At 40.8% G+C, this 19,849-nt stretch overlaps 1 protein-coding gene across 1 annotated transcript; it reads right to left on the bottom strand.

The window, feature by feature from the left end:
• Positions 1-4,008: 4,008 nt before the first annotated feature.
• LOC118411316 (neuropeptide FF receptor 2-like) lies at positions 4,009-18,397 on the bottom strand. The gene is made up of 5 exons (XM_035813518.1): positions 18,224-18,397; positions 12,382-12,576; positions 11,917-12,014; positions 8,928-9,027; positions 4,009-7,604 (listed from the first exon to the last, which is right to left on the bottom strand). The coding sequence occupies exons 2-5, from the start codon at positions 12,567-12,569 to the stop codon at positions 6,896-6,898; spliced, it is 1,095 nt and encodes a 364-aa protein (XP_035669411.1). The 5' UTR covers positions 12,570-12,576; positions 18,224-18,397; the 3' UTR covers positions 4,009-6,895.
• Positions 18,398-19,849: the final 1,452 nt, after the last annotated feature.

Raw genomic sequence — 19,849 nt, 5'->3', positions numbered from 1 at the left:
TCGCATGGTATCAGTATCTTCTATTGATGTCAAAACTGACGTACATGGCTCATACCGCCCAACATCTAAGCAAAATGTAATATTCTATCAAGGTGAAAGCAATATTCTGGAGCAATTGTTCTCCAAACGTTGCCTCTTCGCTTTAGGCAGCCGTCAGATGCTTTGTAATGAAGTTACAAAGAGTTCCTAATGGATAATGTGCGAAGGAGAAAACATCTGGGCTCAAACGTATCGGATTACAACGCAATCAAGCATTAAAGGGATACGTTTCCATTTCAATGTTCCTCCAAAGCGAGCATTTCCATAAATAGCTCCTTTAGGAACTAGTTGGGTCGGGTGGAAGGGTGGCTACTCTTTGACTGATACTAGTTGAAGTAGTCATAAGGTATCCTTTGCCGACTTTACACAATAAAGATTTAACATATCATTTATCGTAGGGGTGGTATTGTCAACTAATATTTCATGTTACCGACATCGAAGTATTTGTGCAATGTATTCTAACAGTTGACTTTTCTTATAGGAGTGTGATTGTCATCTTTCTGGTCTTGTGATGTTGTATGATATGTGCCTTTATTCTGCCTTGGAAGACTACTTACCAAACGGTGACCAAACTATCTTGACCCCTATGCAAGGCCTGGCTGTTTTTGCTGTCACATAGTTGCAATAGGCACTTAGTTGATGTTAGTTTGCGGTATCGGCTTCCATTCTGGTTAGATATGCCCATCACGTAGTTACGTGTTAAGGGCGGAAAACCAAGTGCTGTCAGTTTTCTTCGGGGAGTGCCTAAAGATAGACAACATGCATCTTCCGGGCGTAAAATGCCCCAGAGCAAGGTATGCCCCGCCGCAGGTGAATCAAGATTTTTCAAGTGCAAGATATTTCTTCTGGTGGTTTTCTGCTTAGCCCATGTGGGATACAGCTATCATTCATGTCCATTCAAAGTCAAAAAACGTCACAAAACTTAAGATACTTTAATCACCTCCAATTCACTCCATACTAGAATATCAAGGATCATCAGAAGCCGATATCACATGAGAAATGTAGGTATTGTTGTTGGTAAGATAGCTGCCTGAGATAGCTGATGAACGGTGCCTAAAACATCAGGTGTCCCAAATGCAACCATTACCACACTTTACCTGCATTTATCTTCATTTGGTAAATCTGGCTTTTCGTGCAATGATCTAGCCATTTCCATGTATTTTGTCTCTTTGTAACTACTCCCCATGCATTCCTCTGGGCAGTAATATGCCTTGGTACATATTTCACAATCCTTCACAACTGACAGCATCGATTGTCATTTTTCTTATGATTTAAAAGGCTCTCTCAACACGTTGAAGTTTCTTAGAAAAGTGGTGCCAAAGTACACGTCTGCAGTACTCGCAATGAAGGAAAGTGAAAACCTCTTAATACGTGTATATTGCTTGTGCATTGGTGTTTTAGTAGTTTCCATCACACAATCTTGTGATTTGGGTTCTAATACTGAGGAGATCAGATTACACATGGTAAAGCCCTGAAATGTACTTACTTACAAAAGATAAGATTTTAAATCTATTTATATAAATAGAATGCGTAAAGTGATGTAAGGCTGTTGGTATGAATAAGAATTACTTGTCCTTGCATGTGCCTTTTTGCCGGTGCGTCAGCACCGGCTTTGAGACAGGAGAAGCGGGTCTTTCAATGGATGCATTTTCAATGGATGCATGGATGCATGGATCGGTCACTTTAACCAAATAGCCCTTCTATACGTGCTATTTCGTAATCGAGCCAGCGTGGCCGAGCGGACTACAGCACGTTACCTATCTTCCATAGATGGTAGGTTCGAACCCCACTTGCTAATTTTTTTTCTTTGTTAGACAAATCTCATGTAGTGTTTTTTTTAATAGAAGAAAGACCAATTCAGTAATTCGATGTTTAAAAACTCTTTTTTCGTGTGATTTTGTTTAACATCCAGGCTTTTTCCAAAATACGCACCGGCCAGCTTTTTTCAGAAGCTTTCTTGTTTAAATTTGTAGAATGGAGTGGGGTGTTTGTCACCTGTATATCTGTTTGATGGACGTGTGTACCAGTCCAACACAGCTGTGAAACAGCGCTATCAGTTCTCTTGTTGGACGCTTCGCAGTTCCCTGATGGGCCCATTACCTACCGTCTCCAGTAGAGAATCCTATTTGAATAGTACAGCGTACACCGGAAGACCAGAAAACTACGTCTTCTGTTAAAACATGGTTGACAAAACATCGCGACAAATAATTGAACTTAATGAACTTTATTATTTTTTCGGTTACATTTAGGATGCCCCTGGTTTAGATTCACCCTTTCATCAATCTCGCACCGGTCTACGTGTAAGGTCGACGCGGATTATCCTTCATTATTACCTGAAGGTTTTTACCCTAGAGCTTGTGCATATCAGACACAAGTTATCTCGCCCCCCGGACCTTTCAATTCCTTACGCTGTAATAGCCATCAATTTCAAAAGACCCTCATCTGAGACCTATCCCCTTCCTTTGACATCCAGTTTGGTCACACTTCACTTGGTGCATATAATATGAAGGATGCACTAACATCCGCATAAATACGCGTATCCTGTGAGGAATGTCAAATAATGCTTGCGACTTGACACAGCTCGTACCAAGCCGAAGCCATTTCCATTTGGGCGCATGCGCAGTTGTTCCATTGTTCCTCATTTTCCTCGGTATCAACGACGATCACTTATGTCTGTCATTGCCCACGTCGCGAGTATAAGGAGACGCTTCCACATGGAATTTGAAGTCGAATTTGAGAGACAACCATTCCATTCCGCAAATGATACTAATCCTAGGACTGTACAGACACATAAATGCAATTTAACTAGATTTGTTTTTGATTGGCTGCTTGTGAAACTATTCTATGTTAGATACATTTGCTTGGGTGCTGTGGAGGATTTATTCTTATCCCTGGTTAAACAGTAAAAGTCTTTGCAGCGAAAGAGATACGTATTTATAGCCATCTGTATGTATCTAGTGATGGTGACCTACTGTGATTGGTGACGAGTTCCCGTCTTTGAAATGACGAATTTTCCGCCACAATGCTTGGTTTGTACTTTCAGCCATTACTTTTTAGTGTTCTTGTATTAAGTAATAGTTGGTGCATGTACTAGTTAACCTTAGCCAAGAAGAATGTTATGTTTTCGGGTGCTTGTTTCTGTGTGTACACGTGTTTGTGAACATTACAATTCGAAAGGTCGTAGGTGGATCTTTATGATATGTGTTAAGTTAGTGGTATTTGCGTGAATAATGTGAAATTGATTGATGTGAATGACTGGAATTGAAGGGATGTCCAGGCAAGCATTGAATATGCAAATCTCTACGATTAACGTAGTTAATGTGGAAATGCGAATTTAATATAAAACTGTCTTCTGTCCCCTGTACGATACAATAAGGCATAGGTCATTATTGCTAGTAGCAGCACTTCTGCAAAACAGAGGGACTGAAAGGAACAGTGGTCAGATGAAAAACAGTTCCCTGGATACTCTGCTGCAGTTTTCTATTCCTCTGTTCATTTGCATTGTATACAGGTAATGTGACGAAGTTATTTTAGCGAAGGTATGAGATCGTGGAACTCCAATTATTGATTTTTTACAGCATACAAAGTCTGTTATTTTTTCTGCTGTCTTTTTTGTGTTTTCTGTCGTGTTTTTCTATACTAGTAGCTTCGTTTTGTACCCTTTCTAATTTATTTTTTATTTCGTTTATTGGGCTGTGTAAATACACGACCAGGGCTACCAAACTAGGCAATGACAAAGGGTTAGGCCTTGTAACCATTAAGTCGTTACAAGGTACATATAAATCTACATTACCTTGTTGTGCATAATGGTAGTTTTAAAAGTGCAGTTACAGCTCCGCATATCAGGCAGTTCGAAAACCACGGTCAGATCTAATGGGTCGTAATACGTAAGAGGTCCGGGATAAGGGGAAAATATTTGATACTCTAACCCATCATATATAGCTAACAAAGAAGAGGCTAAACCTAATATGCACAAATCACCACCACTTTTATTAAACAAATATCATCCTTTACAATGCCATTTAGAAATATATAGTATACCATTTTCAAGTTACGCAATGGACAAGTCAACCAATTTAGACTTTGTTTTACAAAAAACAAAACAAATCACGATCAGACGAACTTAGACGTTACCGGTGCCAGCTTTTATCGTACTTGCTGTCCAATTGACATTTTTTCGGAACCAGGCTTCGGTTTCTCCCTGGACAAAAACGCATCAAATAACAAAACCTCTGGGTTACAACTAAAAGATATCAGATAAAAGATTAAAAGATAAAAGATATCTGTTCACTATAACTATCATCGTCCTCCTAGCCACACTGTAACTATACAATTGGTCCTACTTGTTCCACTAGCCACCAAGGACTCGTGGGCTTTCAATAATGACAGGCAGGAGATGCGGTCTGAAACGTCTTACCCGGTTTAAACACCTTATGAAACTGTTTCAATATACCTGGTTGTGTGATATTCATTGTCATTGACATCTAAATGCACATGTAACTGGTACTGTTTATAGCACAAAAAACACGGTCACCTTATACGGCACTATCATAGCAATGTCAGCTCAACTTATAATTACATCACAAGATATTATCTGTGACAAGTATACTTAATGTGGAAAGTGAAAGTACAAGTCCTTTGTTCCATCTTATTACAATACCATTCGCCAACACACATGTTCAAAACATTGAATCACAAGTCATCATCATCAAGTACGTATGCAAAAACTCTCCAGACTGGAAAGAAACAACATAAACATTTAGCTAGATATGTCGACTGTTTATCTCACATCAACAAAGAACATAAAACAGAAACATTACATTTATGGACAACTCTATGTATCCTCCAATATTGATCACCATGTAAACATAACTACAATACATGAACAACAACCGACGTTAGCAATATCATAGTGATATGCAATGTCCGTTTTGGGCTAGTATTTTTCCTCTACCAAACGAAACAAAAATCGCCCATTCTCCTTCGAAATGCATTTTCTGATAGTCTATTCCCTGTTTTATTGGCTTTTTTGCGTGACAAACGTATATCTAAGTAAGAGTTGGCAACAACCCCAATATCTGTCTGTCGTCTTTTTAGAGGTAACGTTACGTTATCATCCTCTTCATCTTGAAGGCCAGTTCCTTACATTCAAAATAAAGGGCATCACCACACAAGTATTTGCCTGTAGAGCCTATCTTGTATGGGCTCAATTTCTCAGATCATTTCATCATCATAATCAGGATATAACGTTAACCTTATGTCATGTTGCCACCTAACATAGCGTCATTTTTTCTTCTTAGAAATGCTTCTAAAAATGAAAGCTGAAAGCTTAGACCTGTTAGCACCACGCAAAGATGGCAAAAGGTAGTCGGCCATAGTGGTGACAGGTTAATAGCTTTAGTTAGGTACTTTGACGAACACAATTTTTCACAATATTCTACCCCGATTGCTAGAGATGAAGGGATTAACAACATCTTCATAACAGTCGGTTATAATTACATTTTACATTAAAGTCCATAATATTAAGTGCTCCAGACGATATCTGAACGTTCATCTCTCTTGCATTGTAGCCCTTCTGCAAATTACTAGTAAGAACACTTGTCTAATGGCAGAGGTAGAACTCTGCACTTAAGAGTACATGATAGGCACCCGAGCATGACGGTACTCAAAGTGTTATATGATAGTTCGAGTCAGCAAGGCCCTTATTATGCCACTTCATTGCCCGCCTGTTCTAGACCACCAAATTGATTTTCATTGGTTAACTTCCCTTGAAATTTTACGTGAATACATCATCGCGAAATGCGGTGGTCGGGAATTTTTTGGGGGAAAAGATTGGAACCGACTAGGGACTCGAAAGTTTTTTTTAAATATTTTGGCTTACAACATTTACATACAAAGATCAAAAATCGAAGGCCAAAATTGGCAAGTGGGATTTTTTTTAGACAAAAAGGGAAGGTATGGTCGTGTTTTTATGACAAAAATGAAATACAGCTTGGAGATGGTGGAACCTTGGGACAAACTCAAAGGGCGATGGAAAGTAATGAAGGTACCTCGGCGACAATGAAGATGAAAATTTAAAAAATATGATATTAAGAATATCCTGGAATGTTACATGTGGTCATACTATGGTCCCCTATCTTACATGGATCATTTTACTGAGATACAGATAAAGAGGAAAGGACATTAATGAAATTCCTCGGCATTGGAGAAGCGTTATAAAGAAAGGGCTAAAAGGGATATAGCTTGGGATTGACAAAAATTATGTGCCATCGTTTTGCACGGATAAAACGATTTTCCGCTTGATATCTTAAGGCGGTGTGCACGGCCACAAAGAAAATATCATTTGGGAGGTAATTCCTTGATAACAATTTCATGAATTAGATGCCCACAGCAGTATCGTCCTGAGTCTTTGAGATGTTAGACCCATAGGGTCCACTTTTCTAAATTACACAGCGGCATCTTTCACATAATACGTCGGTGAATAAAGCAAAGGCTGTTATAGATATAAGAGAACCTTTCTATTGTACGTCGGTGAAGATTAGACATCTAGTTAATAACTTAGACTTAAGGGCTCCAGTGTCGTCTGACACATGAGGCAGTCAGGTGGGCCCAGCAGGCTCTGTCGGCAACCATCCATCAGGTAATAAGATACGCCCAAAAGCTGTTACTCAAGCAACTGGATATGATCGAAATCATATCCAGTTACTTGAGTAACTGCTTCTTGGACTTTCTATTGTAATTTTGTGATGGTGCAAAGGAGCAACTGATATGGAGGACCCAGGACCGCTTGAGATTGAGGGAACTAATCCATGGCCCATGCCCAAAGATGGACCTCAGCAGGCCTAAGTAAATTAGACTATTTGAAATTCAGAGGCTGCATCTCGATAACGTCGCGTCTGAATTGCGTATGCTTTGTAGTAGGTGTCGGCGAGGGCTTTTTGGCTCTAGTATCTATCTCTTTTCTTCTCTTCGAATCCCGACTGTCTAGATTTTTTCGAATATTGGAATTGAAGAAGCCATAGATAATGGGATTGACGCAGCTGTTGGAATAGGCGAGCCAGTGGCCAATCGGATAGATATAATGGCTTATGATCGCCCGTTGCCACAGAGCCAGATCAGCGAATTCATCCAGCATCCAACACGTGTACAGGGGAAGCCATGACAGTGCGAACAACACCACTACTGTGATCAACATCTTTAGGACCTTCACACGTTTTCGCGAGACTGCGGACTGGGTGGGACGACCCCCATTCTGACTTGTAGACGGAGTCGTTGTTGACAGTTTGTGTATGACACGACAATACAGATACAAAATGACCAACAAGGGTATGACATACACAAGTGAGAAAAGCGAGGCTGTATATACTTGTTTGTAGGCTGGGTTTGGCCAAATCTCAATGCAAGCCGACACTGAGATGTGAGCGTTTGGCTTGTATGATACAACTTCAAGAACGAAGACCTGGGGGATCATGATGGCGACACCGCACACCCAGATGCCGACCACAACCTGCGCCATCCCTTGGAGGGTCATCCGATCTTTCATCGGGAACACGATCGCCCTGTACCTGTAACAATAAGGAAGTTCACGATTATAAGGACCTAGTCGCAATGTGAAAGGTGAAGACTCTTAGACATAACCAACAACACGTCTGGACATTGTTATGCAAACCACCGACTTGGGCCATATAAATCAGGGCATGTGTAATCTATGACCGAGACAAGAACTGTTTACAAGGAAGAGGTCTTCACCTTTGACCTGCACATGCGCAGTTGGATCCATGAACATACTTATCACAATATCAGAAGACACATTCCTAGAGCACACTTAGACACTTTGTATCCATCCAGGTATTTTGGCTAGCCGCTGACAAGGACAAGATTTATGCATTTACGACATGAAGCTAATGGTGAATACAATGCCCACCGGTTGTTAGGAAGATGTGTCTGCGGGGACGTTAAGCCTATGCCGGGCCGTGGTATTGCATTAAGTTCTCTTAACCCCAATGGCAAATACACTATGCACAGAATTTCAATTTTTGTATTTCTAGACTTCTACACTTAAATGCATTACGTTTAGCGTTTCAATATTATTAAGGAAAACGTGGTCCCGCATGATAATGTCACTATTTATTACTCAGCGTGACCGAACAAAGTGTCTATAAATATCAAGCACTGGTGGTTTTATTTCTACAAATATATATTTTTTTGCAAAATTAGGGCAAGTAGCTACTCTCACAAGTGATTACATAGACTTTTTACATAAGTACCTTTACTGAAATTAGATCTTATCACTTGAAGCAGTAAGTATGATGGAAGAAGGATTACATTAATCAACTTTCTCTGCACGATAAGGCTGCAGAATTGCATTTCCTATATCCAATATCCTCCTCCAAATTGATACTACAATGGCAACTATATATAGCATTTCGCATTTAGTGTAATTACTTCTAAAACTCAAATCGTAACATTTGCCCATTATTTTTTGCAAACAGGTACCATTGTTCCAAATTAATCTCTTGTGAGCAAGAACATCCATCAACGTTTTTTTGCGGTGTTTATACGTTTCACGACGACAATGTTTTATCATATCTTGACACAGGTATTTGGTAGTATTGGTAATATCTCGGGGAAATAGGGAACTCTGTGCTCATTATTTTGGTCATACTTGATTTGCCCAAACTGAAAGATTGGTGATAACCAGTTCAATATATAAGGTTATAGACCAGAAGTGTGCCACTGTTACAATAGACATTATTAGTGTTTGAAACAAATCTGCATAGATTCGTCTTTTTATATATGCGACCCATACACCTGAAAAACTTCTTAGATGATTAACATTTAAAATGCATAGACAGGAAGAGGGGACCGCTGGAGAGGTTTATAGATACCTGTCAAAAGCGATGGCCGTCATTGTGTAGACTGACGCCGCCACGGACACCCCCTGGATCATGGGGGTCACTCGACACAGGAAGTCCCCAAACTGGTACTCTGTAAAGGCACAAACCATTTCATATTTAAACAATTGCTGAGTCAGTGAAGACACAGCAAGTACAACTACAGGCTTATTACCTTCGCCAAGAAGGTTATATTTTCGGTAGCGTTTGTGTGTGTGTGTGTTTGTTTGTTTGTAGAAGACCAGCATAACTCGAGAACGCTTATGTGGATTACATTGATAATAGGTATGTATGTAGATCTTGATGAGACTTGGAAACGGTTAGATTTTGGGCCCCCTAGCAATTTGTTACAGTACTGCAGCGGAACTTTCTGTTTAGATATCTTGAGTGCTAGACATACCGTGGTCGTGATATTTGAGCGGTAGATATAGATAGCTCTTGGGACCGAGAATAAGTGGTGTAGGTTTGGGCCCCCCAGTGGCTTCACGTTTTGGAACTGCATAAGCCAGTTTAGTGTCAGACTTTGAAAGGGAATAACTCAAGATTGGGTTAATGGATCATCATAATTTTTGGTATGTAGATAGTCTAAGTGATGCTTCATGTATTTAAATGTTAATCATGCAAATCGGAATCTAATTAAATCGGAGTCCAACCCAACTTTGTTCCATTATAGGACTATTGCAACATGTGCCATTGACAACTGGGAAAGAAAAGAATATTGATAGATAAATATTATGCAAATATAGGACTAATTTGCATACTTAATTAGGGAATGCTATAATCCCATTGTGGTAAATGACAGGATTTTCTAATATTTGCAGCATTTGGAAGTTTTGTTAAAGTGAATACAAATAATTATGCAAACGAGGACCTCATCTGCATGAAACACGAGAAATGCAATGAATGCCTTCTTAGCATAGATTGTTTACGTCTGTTACTTAGGTGGAGGAGGTGATCAACTAATATGATTTATGCAAATGAAAGCATTATTTGCATATTCAATGACAAACATTACTAATACACCAGTTGTAGATGTTAACATCATTTTGTTACGGGGTCGTGGAACATTTAAATGAAAATATTTGCTGGCGGTTGAATGTTTGGGTCAACGTGATAAAAGCATCTCGTGCATAATATTTTTTTTCCTTTTTAGGTTCAAAGCTTCATCAAACAGTGTGCTTTCTCAAGAAAGTCTGGATGGATTGCTTTTTTATTTGGTGCGTTCATTTGTGGACCTTTTTCTAACATAGCCAGGATACTTTACTTATCAAAAAAGTTAAAACCACTGGACAAAGGCATGAGATCGTGAAATTCGTGTGAATTGCAGTAGTTCCAGGTCGATATTCAGTATGATCCTTTATTATGTGGCTGCAGCGTTTCCCTCCTAATGGATGTTGATAGGGAGGAAATGCTACAACCGGGGTAATGATCGGGTGTAATTTGTCATTTTGCGTGGATCCGAATCTGATTAGGACATACTTATAACTGGTGTAGCCATCAAAATCAATCTAGCTATCTGGCAATAGGAGCCGCAAGCAATTCTGTGTATATCGAGGCAATTTATTACTGCTGATTCTAATACTTATGTGGGATGCAGCAATTACTGTATCGGGTGTCCATGGAGCGTCGCATCGATAGAATAGTTATTTGGAATTCGATGAGCGTTTTTGGGCCAGAGGGGTTTTTGTTACCACCGAGAGGGACAAGTGCTATCATGAATTTTCTGTATCAGCAGGAACCAAAGTTCATTTCAAGATATGATAACCAGTTGTCATGCATAGCTTTCTTATTGTAATCACGTGACCAAGTGACGTCATCCAAATTGGCCTGGTCGTTTGGTCAGTTATTATATATATTGAAAAGGACGGGTTAAATATATAAAATATCATTGATTTCCAGTGAAAATTGATTTACAGGTGAAAAACAACACAAGGAGTACAAATTATTAAGTTTTATGTCGGTATTTTGCATCTTTAGGAAGTAATGAGTCTTTAAATGCTGATTTTGGGGGTAAATTGTTGCGTAAAATTGACATTATTACTTTCAAAAACAAGGCGTTTATTCCGCCTGCCTATAAAGCTGGGCATCTGACATGGTTAACATACAAAATACCCTTTGTCACCCTTTGTCCCTTTGTTTGGTTTGGGCCATTTTGGGGGACCTTGCCCATGGACTATATCCCCCAAACAAGAGGTGAGAAAACTAAGGCAATCAGGTGATGAATTAAACAAAATACAAGTATGAAGCAAAGATTGTTTCATGATTGACCAATTTCCAGGGTTATTGCAGTATGTGATTGGACACATTTAGTGCGTAGTCGGACCATTATTCACGAGCTACGACGCATGATGCATTCACCGGTAAAAGCTGCAATGTGTCAATTCAGCTATACGATTGAAATAAATTTAGAAACAAGTAAAATCTGCCTCCCGAAATCTCTTTTATACCTGTGTGTCCCCAAATGGCCGAGGCAGCCATATCTTACTACAACTTGACCGCAAACGGGTAACTCGCTAAAAAAAATCGTTGGACAACCACGAAAATCAACGTTACAGTTACGTTGCCGACAAAGAAGCAGTCTGTCTGTTAATTGCCACATGTTTTGTTACAAAACACAACTACATTGATCTATTTGCAATGGTGGTTACTTCCCACTCTCCAAGCAGAGGTTAGGCTCCGGCTGTTTTTTTAACGTTTTTTTTAGTCGTTTTTATCGGGCTTTCTATTTTGTCATTTTTCTTGAATTACGCCAGCCAAACAGGTTAGGTTTTGACACAGCAAGATAAAATACAAAATAGAAAGCCGGATTAAAACGACTAAAAACGTTAAAAAAATAACCTCTGCTTGGAGAGTAATTACTTCCCCACATTACGCTCAACTACCTTTCAGCTCTCGAGGCTATACAGAGCATTCTTATAACAAAAGACGTGCTCTAACACACCGTATTACTTACCATAAAGAAGTACGGAGCAGAAAATAGTACCTGTCAGAATGTGCTCCACCAGCGTGAAAGGCATGCAGAATATGGCCACTAGCAGATCACTGACGGCCAAGTTCAGGATGAAGTAATTCGTTACCGTCCTGGGTAGGTACATGGGAACAAAGGGCACCAAATCTATGTCATTTGGTTCAACAATGGCGACACATGTTACCAATGAATTAGACTAAGTGTTGAACGCATTCAGATCACAAGACGATGAATTTTTACAAAGAGAAACTCAAAGCTGAACATTTGTTCTGGATGTGAATATATATATTTATTTATATATATATATATATTTATATATGTGTGTGTGTGTCTGTGTGTGTGTGTGTGGATTAATTTTACAATAACAGCATATAACACATAGAAATTTCAAAAATGCGTAGTGACATATAATAAAGAAACTGTGTTAAGTGCGATGTATTATATAGCAATGCTACTTATCCACGAGCGGGTGCTACCGACCTGAGGGTGGGGGTCCGGATAACCACTGTGCAGACGACGATGTTTCCAGCCACGCACAGCACAAAGACCAGAACGTATGCCAATATGATGAGAGCCATGACGCCAGCCCCGTGCTTGTACTTCTCTATGAAAAACGGAATCATCTCGGTTCCGTTGGTGCCGTTGGTGCTGTTGTTGAAGATGTCCATGGTAAATCTGTATGTGGAATAATGTTCAAACATTTTTCTTATTCATTTGTCCTATTACCGTCCGTTGTCACTGGCTTGTTTTCTGATCATACACGCGCGCCCCTGTAGAGATGCAAGCTGCATGTTTCTCCTTTATTATCGCAAAGGACAATTCAAGTAACCTCTTGCTCATCATATGGCTAATACTCAAACGAATACTTACCGGTGTGAGGTAGACTGGTTCATTGGCTAATTGGATCGAAACGACAATTTGGTAAAAAAAAGTAGATCTTTAACAAAGATGCTTTGGAGTGGTATCGCTTTGAACAATTCACTGTCAAATGCCCCAGCTATGTGACAGTAAGTAGTCCGGACATTAAGGCGCCTTTATATTTCTACATGGCCGTACTGGTTTTGACGGTACACTAGAATGGATGTAAAGATATTGGATACAGCTGTCGAGTTGGTGGAATTGATGCTTCCTTCTCAATGTAGCAGTACGTATTGAGTGGCCAGCGTGATTAAAACCAATTCACATGTCAGGTATTGGCAGCGTTACAGCAAGCTGACCAAATATGATCCTAAAACTACTTGTTGCGCTCTGATGTGACGAACCTATCCCCTGTAGTCTAATTCCTAGGTTACACATAACCGAATTTGGCTCCCGACTCTCTCCCGACTATGGTTTAGGAGTGATTCGGGAGCTAGTCGGCTGTAGTCGGCTGGCGTTCGGCTGAGTCGGCTGGCGTTCAGCTGAGTCGGCTGGTGTTCGGCTGTTCAAAACATTCGGCTCTGAACGGCGGGTCTAGAATGGGTCGGTTGGTTGTCGGCTGGTGTTCGGCATGGTTCGCTAGTGTTCGGTTGGTGTTCGGGAGTAACTCAGCAGTCAAGTTTTAACTGCTTAACCAAGCCATTAACACTGCTAAATACTCCCAGCTTGTTTACAACCTACTAACGATTCACCCCAAATCCGTAGACAAATCTCTGCTAACTCAGTCAAGAAAAATGACTATTACCAGGGCGCAGGCGAATCACCCCCGAACTTCACACGACCGACATCCAGCCGAAAACAAAAAGAACCATAAATATCATATTAGAGCTATCTGTGATCCAGATTTGATCTCTTTGTGATGTTTAGATAATAGAAAAAAGTATTATTTTGATTAAAAATAGAAATGGCTACTTTTTTTTAAATTGCTGATTATGTCCATTTCAAGTCGTGAGAGGGTCAGCAATCGGTTGGGAATCAGTCTGGAGTGATTCGGAAGTCTGCGGCTAGAGGTCGGGATGGTTAGGAATAGGTTAGGTAGCTTTCGGGACACAGTCGGTAGTAAGTCATTCACTGGTCGGGAGATGGTTGGGACATGTTCGGGACATGTTCGGCGCTAAAAAATAGGCGTGATCAGACTGCTCCCGAACACCAGCCGACCTGAGTAGAAGTGTTCGGGAGCTAAATTCGGCTATGTGTAACCTAGGCATAATGTCGGCACGTTTCTGGCTCGTACCTCGGCGTATGTCATTTTATTGTTCTTTATATACAGTAGAAGCCAGTTAATTGCACACTTCTGTTAACTGCACGGGATCCCAAAATCCCAAACCTATTCGGACCAGCTATACTACTTCGCATTATTGCACCAGCCGGATAATTGCACGAAATCCACTGGCAAATAGGCCGTGCAATTAAGCGACTTCTACTGTAGTATGGTGCAGCGGCGTATTTGTTTCTTTAGGATTCCAAGATTAATAATGAGAATACGTATCTAGCCAAATGCGGTCTTCTTGTTTTAGTGTCGTTAATCGTATTTCGGACGGAACATTGTATGTAAAGCACGCGCATGCTGAGAGACGGCGACACACTTGTCGATGGAAGTAGGGAAACTGCGGCTGGGTTTGTTTCGCGAAAAAGATGAGCAGCGGCGGCACTATGTAAGTTGCCAAGGACGACTGTTTTGATTTACAAAATAAATCTCTCTGAAATATTCGAGTGTATGATTCATCAGAACGTAAGGCTTGTGAATTCCTATTCTTAATGTCAAGGTAAACACATGATATCCTGAAAAGCAGATTTTAAGCAGTGCACGTAACTATAAGATAACCTCATACGCTACACCAAATGTACTTATGTTGAACAAAGAATTGTGTCGCTCATTATACGAACACGGAACAACATGCAAGCTCTACCAATTGAGACGAAAAACGCAACATGGCCAATTATTTTTCTTGTTTGCAGGTGCCATTAATCAGACAGATCGCAGATTGCATTGAATATAAGTGGGCTACTGCCTTAATTGTGATAAATGACGCACGTATGTACTATTGTAGTGCGTTACACAACGGCATTTAACCAATCTGTGCGGGGCTCTAAACTTAATTGGCAGCAGAAGCTACAGATGGTGCTCCGGCTTACTGACGATAGAATTTCAAATAGGCAAGACCGTTTATTCTATAGAGGCGTCCAAACGCCCCAAAATAAAAACATTTCTCAGTGGTTTACCAGGAATCTCTAAAATCGTCTGAAGATATTTCATTTTATGTCAATTTCCTTTCAATGATCTCCAATGTCTTCCGATGATCTCTTCATGATCTCTCAATGTCCTCGGTGGGCTATAATCTGTGGTCGGCTCGTCTGTTACCCGGCGATCTGGTATCCATCCGGTATCCCTTTGATAGCAACTGGGCCCTTTTAGTCCCGGAACTATTTGCCGAAAAGGACTAAATGGACCTGGGACCAGAATGATTTATACCAACACAGATGACCTCCCAAGCTAAGGACTAAGAACCTATAATAGGGAAGGATACCAGGATAGCGGTTCCTTTCCTGTTGCCTAACGACTATTAGTTCATGCGGACCGTTCTGGCGGTATGTCACCTCTGGGTAGTACTTGGAAGATATCTCGAATCATTCTATGTTGCATACGATCATGGAGCGTGTCTGATTTTTACCGGTTAAACTGCTTTCATTTTGGCAGATGCAGTATCAACCGTTCTCTACCTGTAATTGATCCTGCCAATCACTAAGATTTCAAATAGCCAGAGTCTGTGTATGGGCGGGCCATTCCGGTCGGGAAACTTGCCACAGTGTAATAGCAGTTATTGCACATCCTGTCAGAAATGACACATTATATCTAACTGCTATCTGATGCATCAACAACTTAATACCTGATGATCTGATCCAAGGAAGCAACTTTTTCACTTTGACCCTTAGGCTTGAACTCTGCTCGCCTTGTTAACCTTGTTATACAGCGGACACATGACAGTCTTGTGGGTAAACCGGACCATTGCAAAACTGATGCATTAATGTATTAAAGAGGTATTCATGTCTAAACGGCGGTGGAAACCCCCCCCCCCCCTTTCCTTCACAGTACAACGGGGTTAAATATCAATATGGCAGCTGTCAGATACGTGTCCGCAAATATTAAATTAGCTTCGACGTGTGGGAAGTACGGCGAAAAACTTGCAATACTTGGTCATCAAATTACGCGGTATCCAACGGTCTGTAGAGGCGAATAACAACCACGTACCGCCTCATCGGCGCAAATGTTTTCGTTGCCAGCTTTACGATAATTGAAAAAGATAAGGCACTGGAGCCTAAACGCTGCGGAGAATTTCTCATTATCAACAGATAACCTGACATTTTTAGTACTCATTATTCTCTTATCTTGAAATTCTATTCATTCAGTAACTTCTTTTTTCGGCTCTCCGGCTATCTTGTTCCTGAATTCAGTCACACATCTACAAATAGATTTCTGTCAATGATTAGTGCATGTCGTATAGGACAAGTAATGGTTGAAATTGCAGTGTCGTTTTGAAAGGTGTTAACATTCAACGATCGGGGTACACTTAGCTAGTCACAGATCGGTGATTTATCTCTATGTCGTAAAATCACTAAACATTTCGTGCGTCCCAACAGTATATTATGACTTCCAAATGGCCACTTTTACTTGAGCCGTAAAGGGCAAGAATAAAAAAAACGGAGGTACTCTCTCTAACAGTAAATCCTCTATATGCATTTCTGTCAGTACGGTTTTCATCTCTCCATTATCGACCTGCAACTACCCTTATCAGTTAGGTGAGACAAGTTGTTCAGTGCAATATGTCCAGCTCCTGGCGCACCGCTTGCTGCGAAACTGGTGTTACACCGGCCCTGAAATGCTGAACGGATACAGATACCGGATATACGAATACATTTACAAATCTTAAAGGGAAAGTGTGTGACAACGTCCCACCTGTTAGGTAGTAAATTGCTGATTGCCCGAAAAGGTCATTTTTAACCAGTCGTGTAATGATCATGATTGACCTTTCCACATCAATATTATCCATTGATCTGGTCTCGGCTTTGATCATGTATACACCACTACCGTATCCACACCTACACACACGATAAAAGAGCATTTATTGCAACATAATTCAAGCGCAGCAGGAGTCGGAAGTCTCAGGCAGGAAGGTCGGTATTTTATCTCTACCAAACCCTCGTGTTGTTGGTCGCAATTACTGGCGTATGTCTGCTTTGAAACGGTAATTCCGTAATCTTCAAAGGCCCCGGAGAGAGCTTTGCTTTGTGGCATGATGAGCTGGAATCATATCTACGTCGATTAAGGTTAGACTTCCAGGATATAAGATACTCCAAAGGCAGTTACTCAAGCAACTGAATATGGTTCCAAAATAATATTCAGCAGTGCTTGGAGTATGCAATCTTACCCTACCAATTACCAGCCTTCGTATCTAAGTGGTTATAGAATATATGCATATTGCTTGTGAGAAAATTTGTGAAATGCTCATCAGCGTTTTTGAAACAGTTGGAAAGGGAATCGACAATAACGATGCAATGCATGGGAGAGACTGGCACTTAAAGCTGCTCTCTTCTTTGGATTGCAGTCATCTTATGTATCAATCACGCTCTAGAAATCAGACTATCTGCGCTGACGGTACCGGTAGGGAGAACAATTTTGCCAGGGGAGTTTGGCCTGACCAAGTGTTTCCATTAGCCAGGCGCAAGTCTCAAGAGAAAACATACCTCAGCGGTCTGGCTCTCCTGGCCAAGTATTCACTCTATTTTATGCCGAATTCTAAGATCTAGATCGCACCCGCGCGTGGGCAGGCCTCGTGAAAATTGTTCACAACAAGGAAGAGAGAACTCTCGCACGTCAGTCACGGAAAACATATTACAGCCAATGTGTATTTGCCATATTCTTGAACAAAGTCACAGAAATGTGCACGAAATAATTGTTTCAAAATAGCGTTTTCTATGCACTTCAATCCCAGATCATTGAATTGAAATTCAGGCCACATTTCTATACAACACAATATACGTAGCGTGCGTAGCCCATTGGATAGTAACTCTGTATCTGGACTAAAAGGCAGTGAGTTCAAATCGTCTATGTCGTTAGTCTGACACGCAAGCTCCTGGAAAGGGATGTGGTCCGTTGACAATTATGCTTGTCGAAACGAGCTACGGGAGTTTCTCCAATAAAGACTAAAGGGACTTGCAAACACTGTCCGTGGCGCCTTTCTTATCTGTCAAAGATCGGAAGATTAGCTCTTCAATAATCTAAACTAGTTCAAGATTACTTTCACCTGAGCGGAATTAATTGGTAAAATAGATAGTAGAAGATTCAACGAAGAAATAGCAATGTACTGTTTTTAAAGACGACGGTGAACTAGTGCCTATCCCTTACCTATAGATGAACGTGTGTCTTGTGTTGTCCGGACGTTCCGCACTCCTCCCCTCGTAGTCACGCCCGGCTGTCTGAGCTCCGACAGGCGCACGGGCGCTTACTTAGCTGCTTCAGATTTCTGACAGGGTCATGTGACCAACATCTAACCAACTAGGATTGAGAATATGCAATCCAATACCATTAAATCTACCCGCTAAATGATTACGTGCCGACGAAAAAATGGAGTGGGTTTGCACGGATTTTTAGCGCAAGTATCGTATTTAAAACATTATTAAGACAAACAGACTGTTGAGAGGGCCATATGCGCTACACGCACGAATTCCTTTTCTAGTCATCGTTTTCGTCAAAATCATAGGGGTGTGATCTCAACCATTAGTTTCATATGATCTCAATCATTTCATAAGGGCTAACTGGCCGTTCTAAAGTGATGACGCACCAACCCGAGGATAACTGTACCTTTTGTGCAAAAATATCCTCAGTCAAATTAGGGAGTAAGGATTAGGCGAAAATGAAATTTTGTAACCCCAGGAACAAGAATAGTATGTAATCTGATAATTTTCTACGAATTCCCAGAAACACCACCTCCAAGAAATCAATTGTGAACGATTTGGGTTGGAAAATTCATTAAGTTTGCCATCCGTTTGCTACGTGAGCACTGCTTTTATCAGTCCATTCACTTAGTGACCAAGTTAGCGGCCATGGAAACAGCAACCGTCCGGTCAAGGTCGACAATTCTTATCTTTGTGACCTGCTCTTTAAGCAACATATAGTACATCATATTATGACTAGAGTAGTCGGCTGTAAGGTATCCAGCATGATGTTTTGAAAGGCATTCATGAATATCCTTTCTCAAGAACCAAACGTGTGCGTGAGTAAGGCCGGTGACGACCGTTAAGGGGAACGATGACCATAACGTACCATAAAACAAAGCAAACACTAAATGTTTGTCTTAACCTTTCACGCATATGGCATAGGTGAATACTAAGTCTTGTACCCATTTTTAGTGTGGAGTGAGGAAAATCTCGTTAAGTGCCTTTCCGACGTCTAGCCAAGACCGCTACGGAACGAACATGTGACCTTTCGACCTCGTGTTTGCAGACCTAACCGCTCGGCCCTTTCAGGCCACGATGTTATTCAAGTAAACAGGTCGTACTCGACAAAATCACGTAGAATACATTAAAACCAGCCACGAATCCGAACTTCTGCTTCGAGGGTAGCCATAATCTGCATACAAGACGGTGAAGCAAAAAGGGTTATATCATGTTGACACTGAATGCTCTTAGCTAGCAATATTGAATAAATTTGTATGCAAAAGCGCATATAAGAATGTTTTTGTGACCTCACAGGCTCCCACATGAGGAATTTACAACAGGAAATGTATTGTCGTTTTCGGCTTATGGGCCGTTGACATATGGTAACAGTCCCTTAGGACGCCGTCTGCTGGCTTCGCTGCCACTCATGGTTTGTGACAAGACAATAAGCGAAGTGAAGGAAGGGGTTACTCTTTCAGGTCGTTGCGTTGTTACTTTCCCTAAAGTTCTAGGTCACCTTGTCGCTTCCATGCCATTACGAGAAGGCATCGTCTATAGAACTGTGAAAGCTCACTCCCTGCTGGTGGGGATAGAT

This window comes from Branchiostoma floridae, chromosome 3 (genome assembly GCF_000003815.2).
Source record: "Branchiostoma floridae strain S238N-H82 chromosome 3, Bfl_VNyyK, whole genome shotgun sequence".
NCBI classification, from domain to species: Eukaryota; Metazoa; Chordata; class Leptocardii; order Amphioxiformes; family Branchiostomatidae; genus Branchiostoma; species Branchiostoma floridae.
The sequence above is the reverse complement of the archived record's forward strand: the minus strand, read 5'-3'. Positions and strand labels throughout refer to the sequence as shown.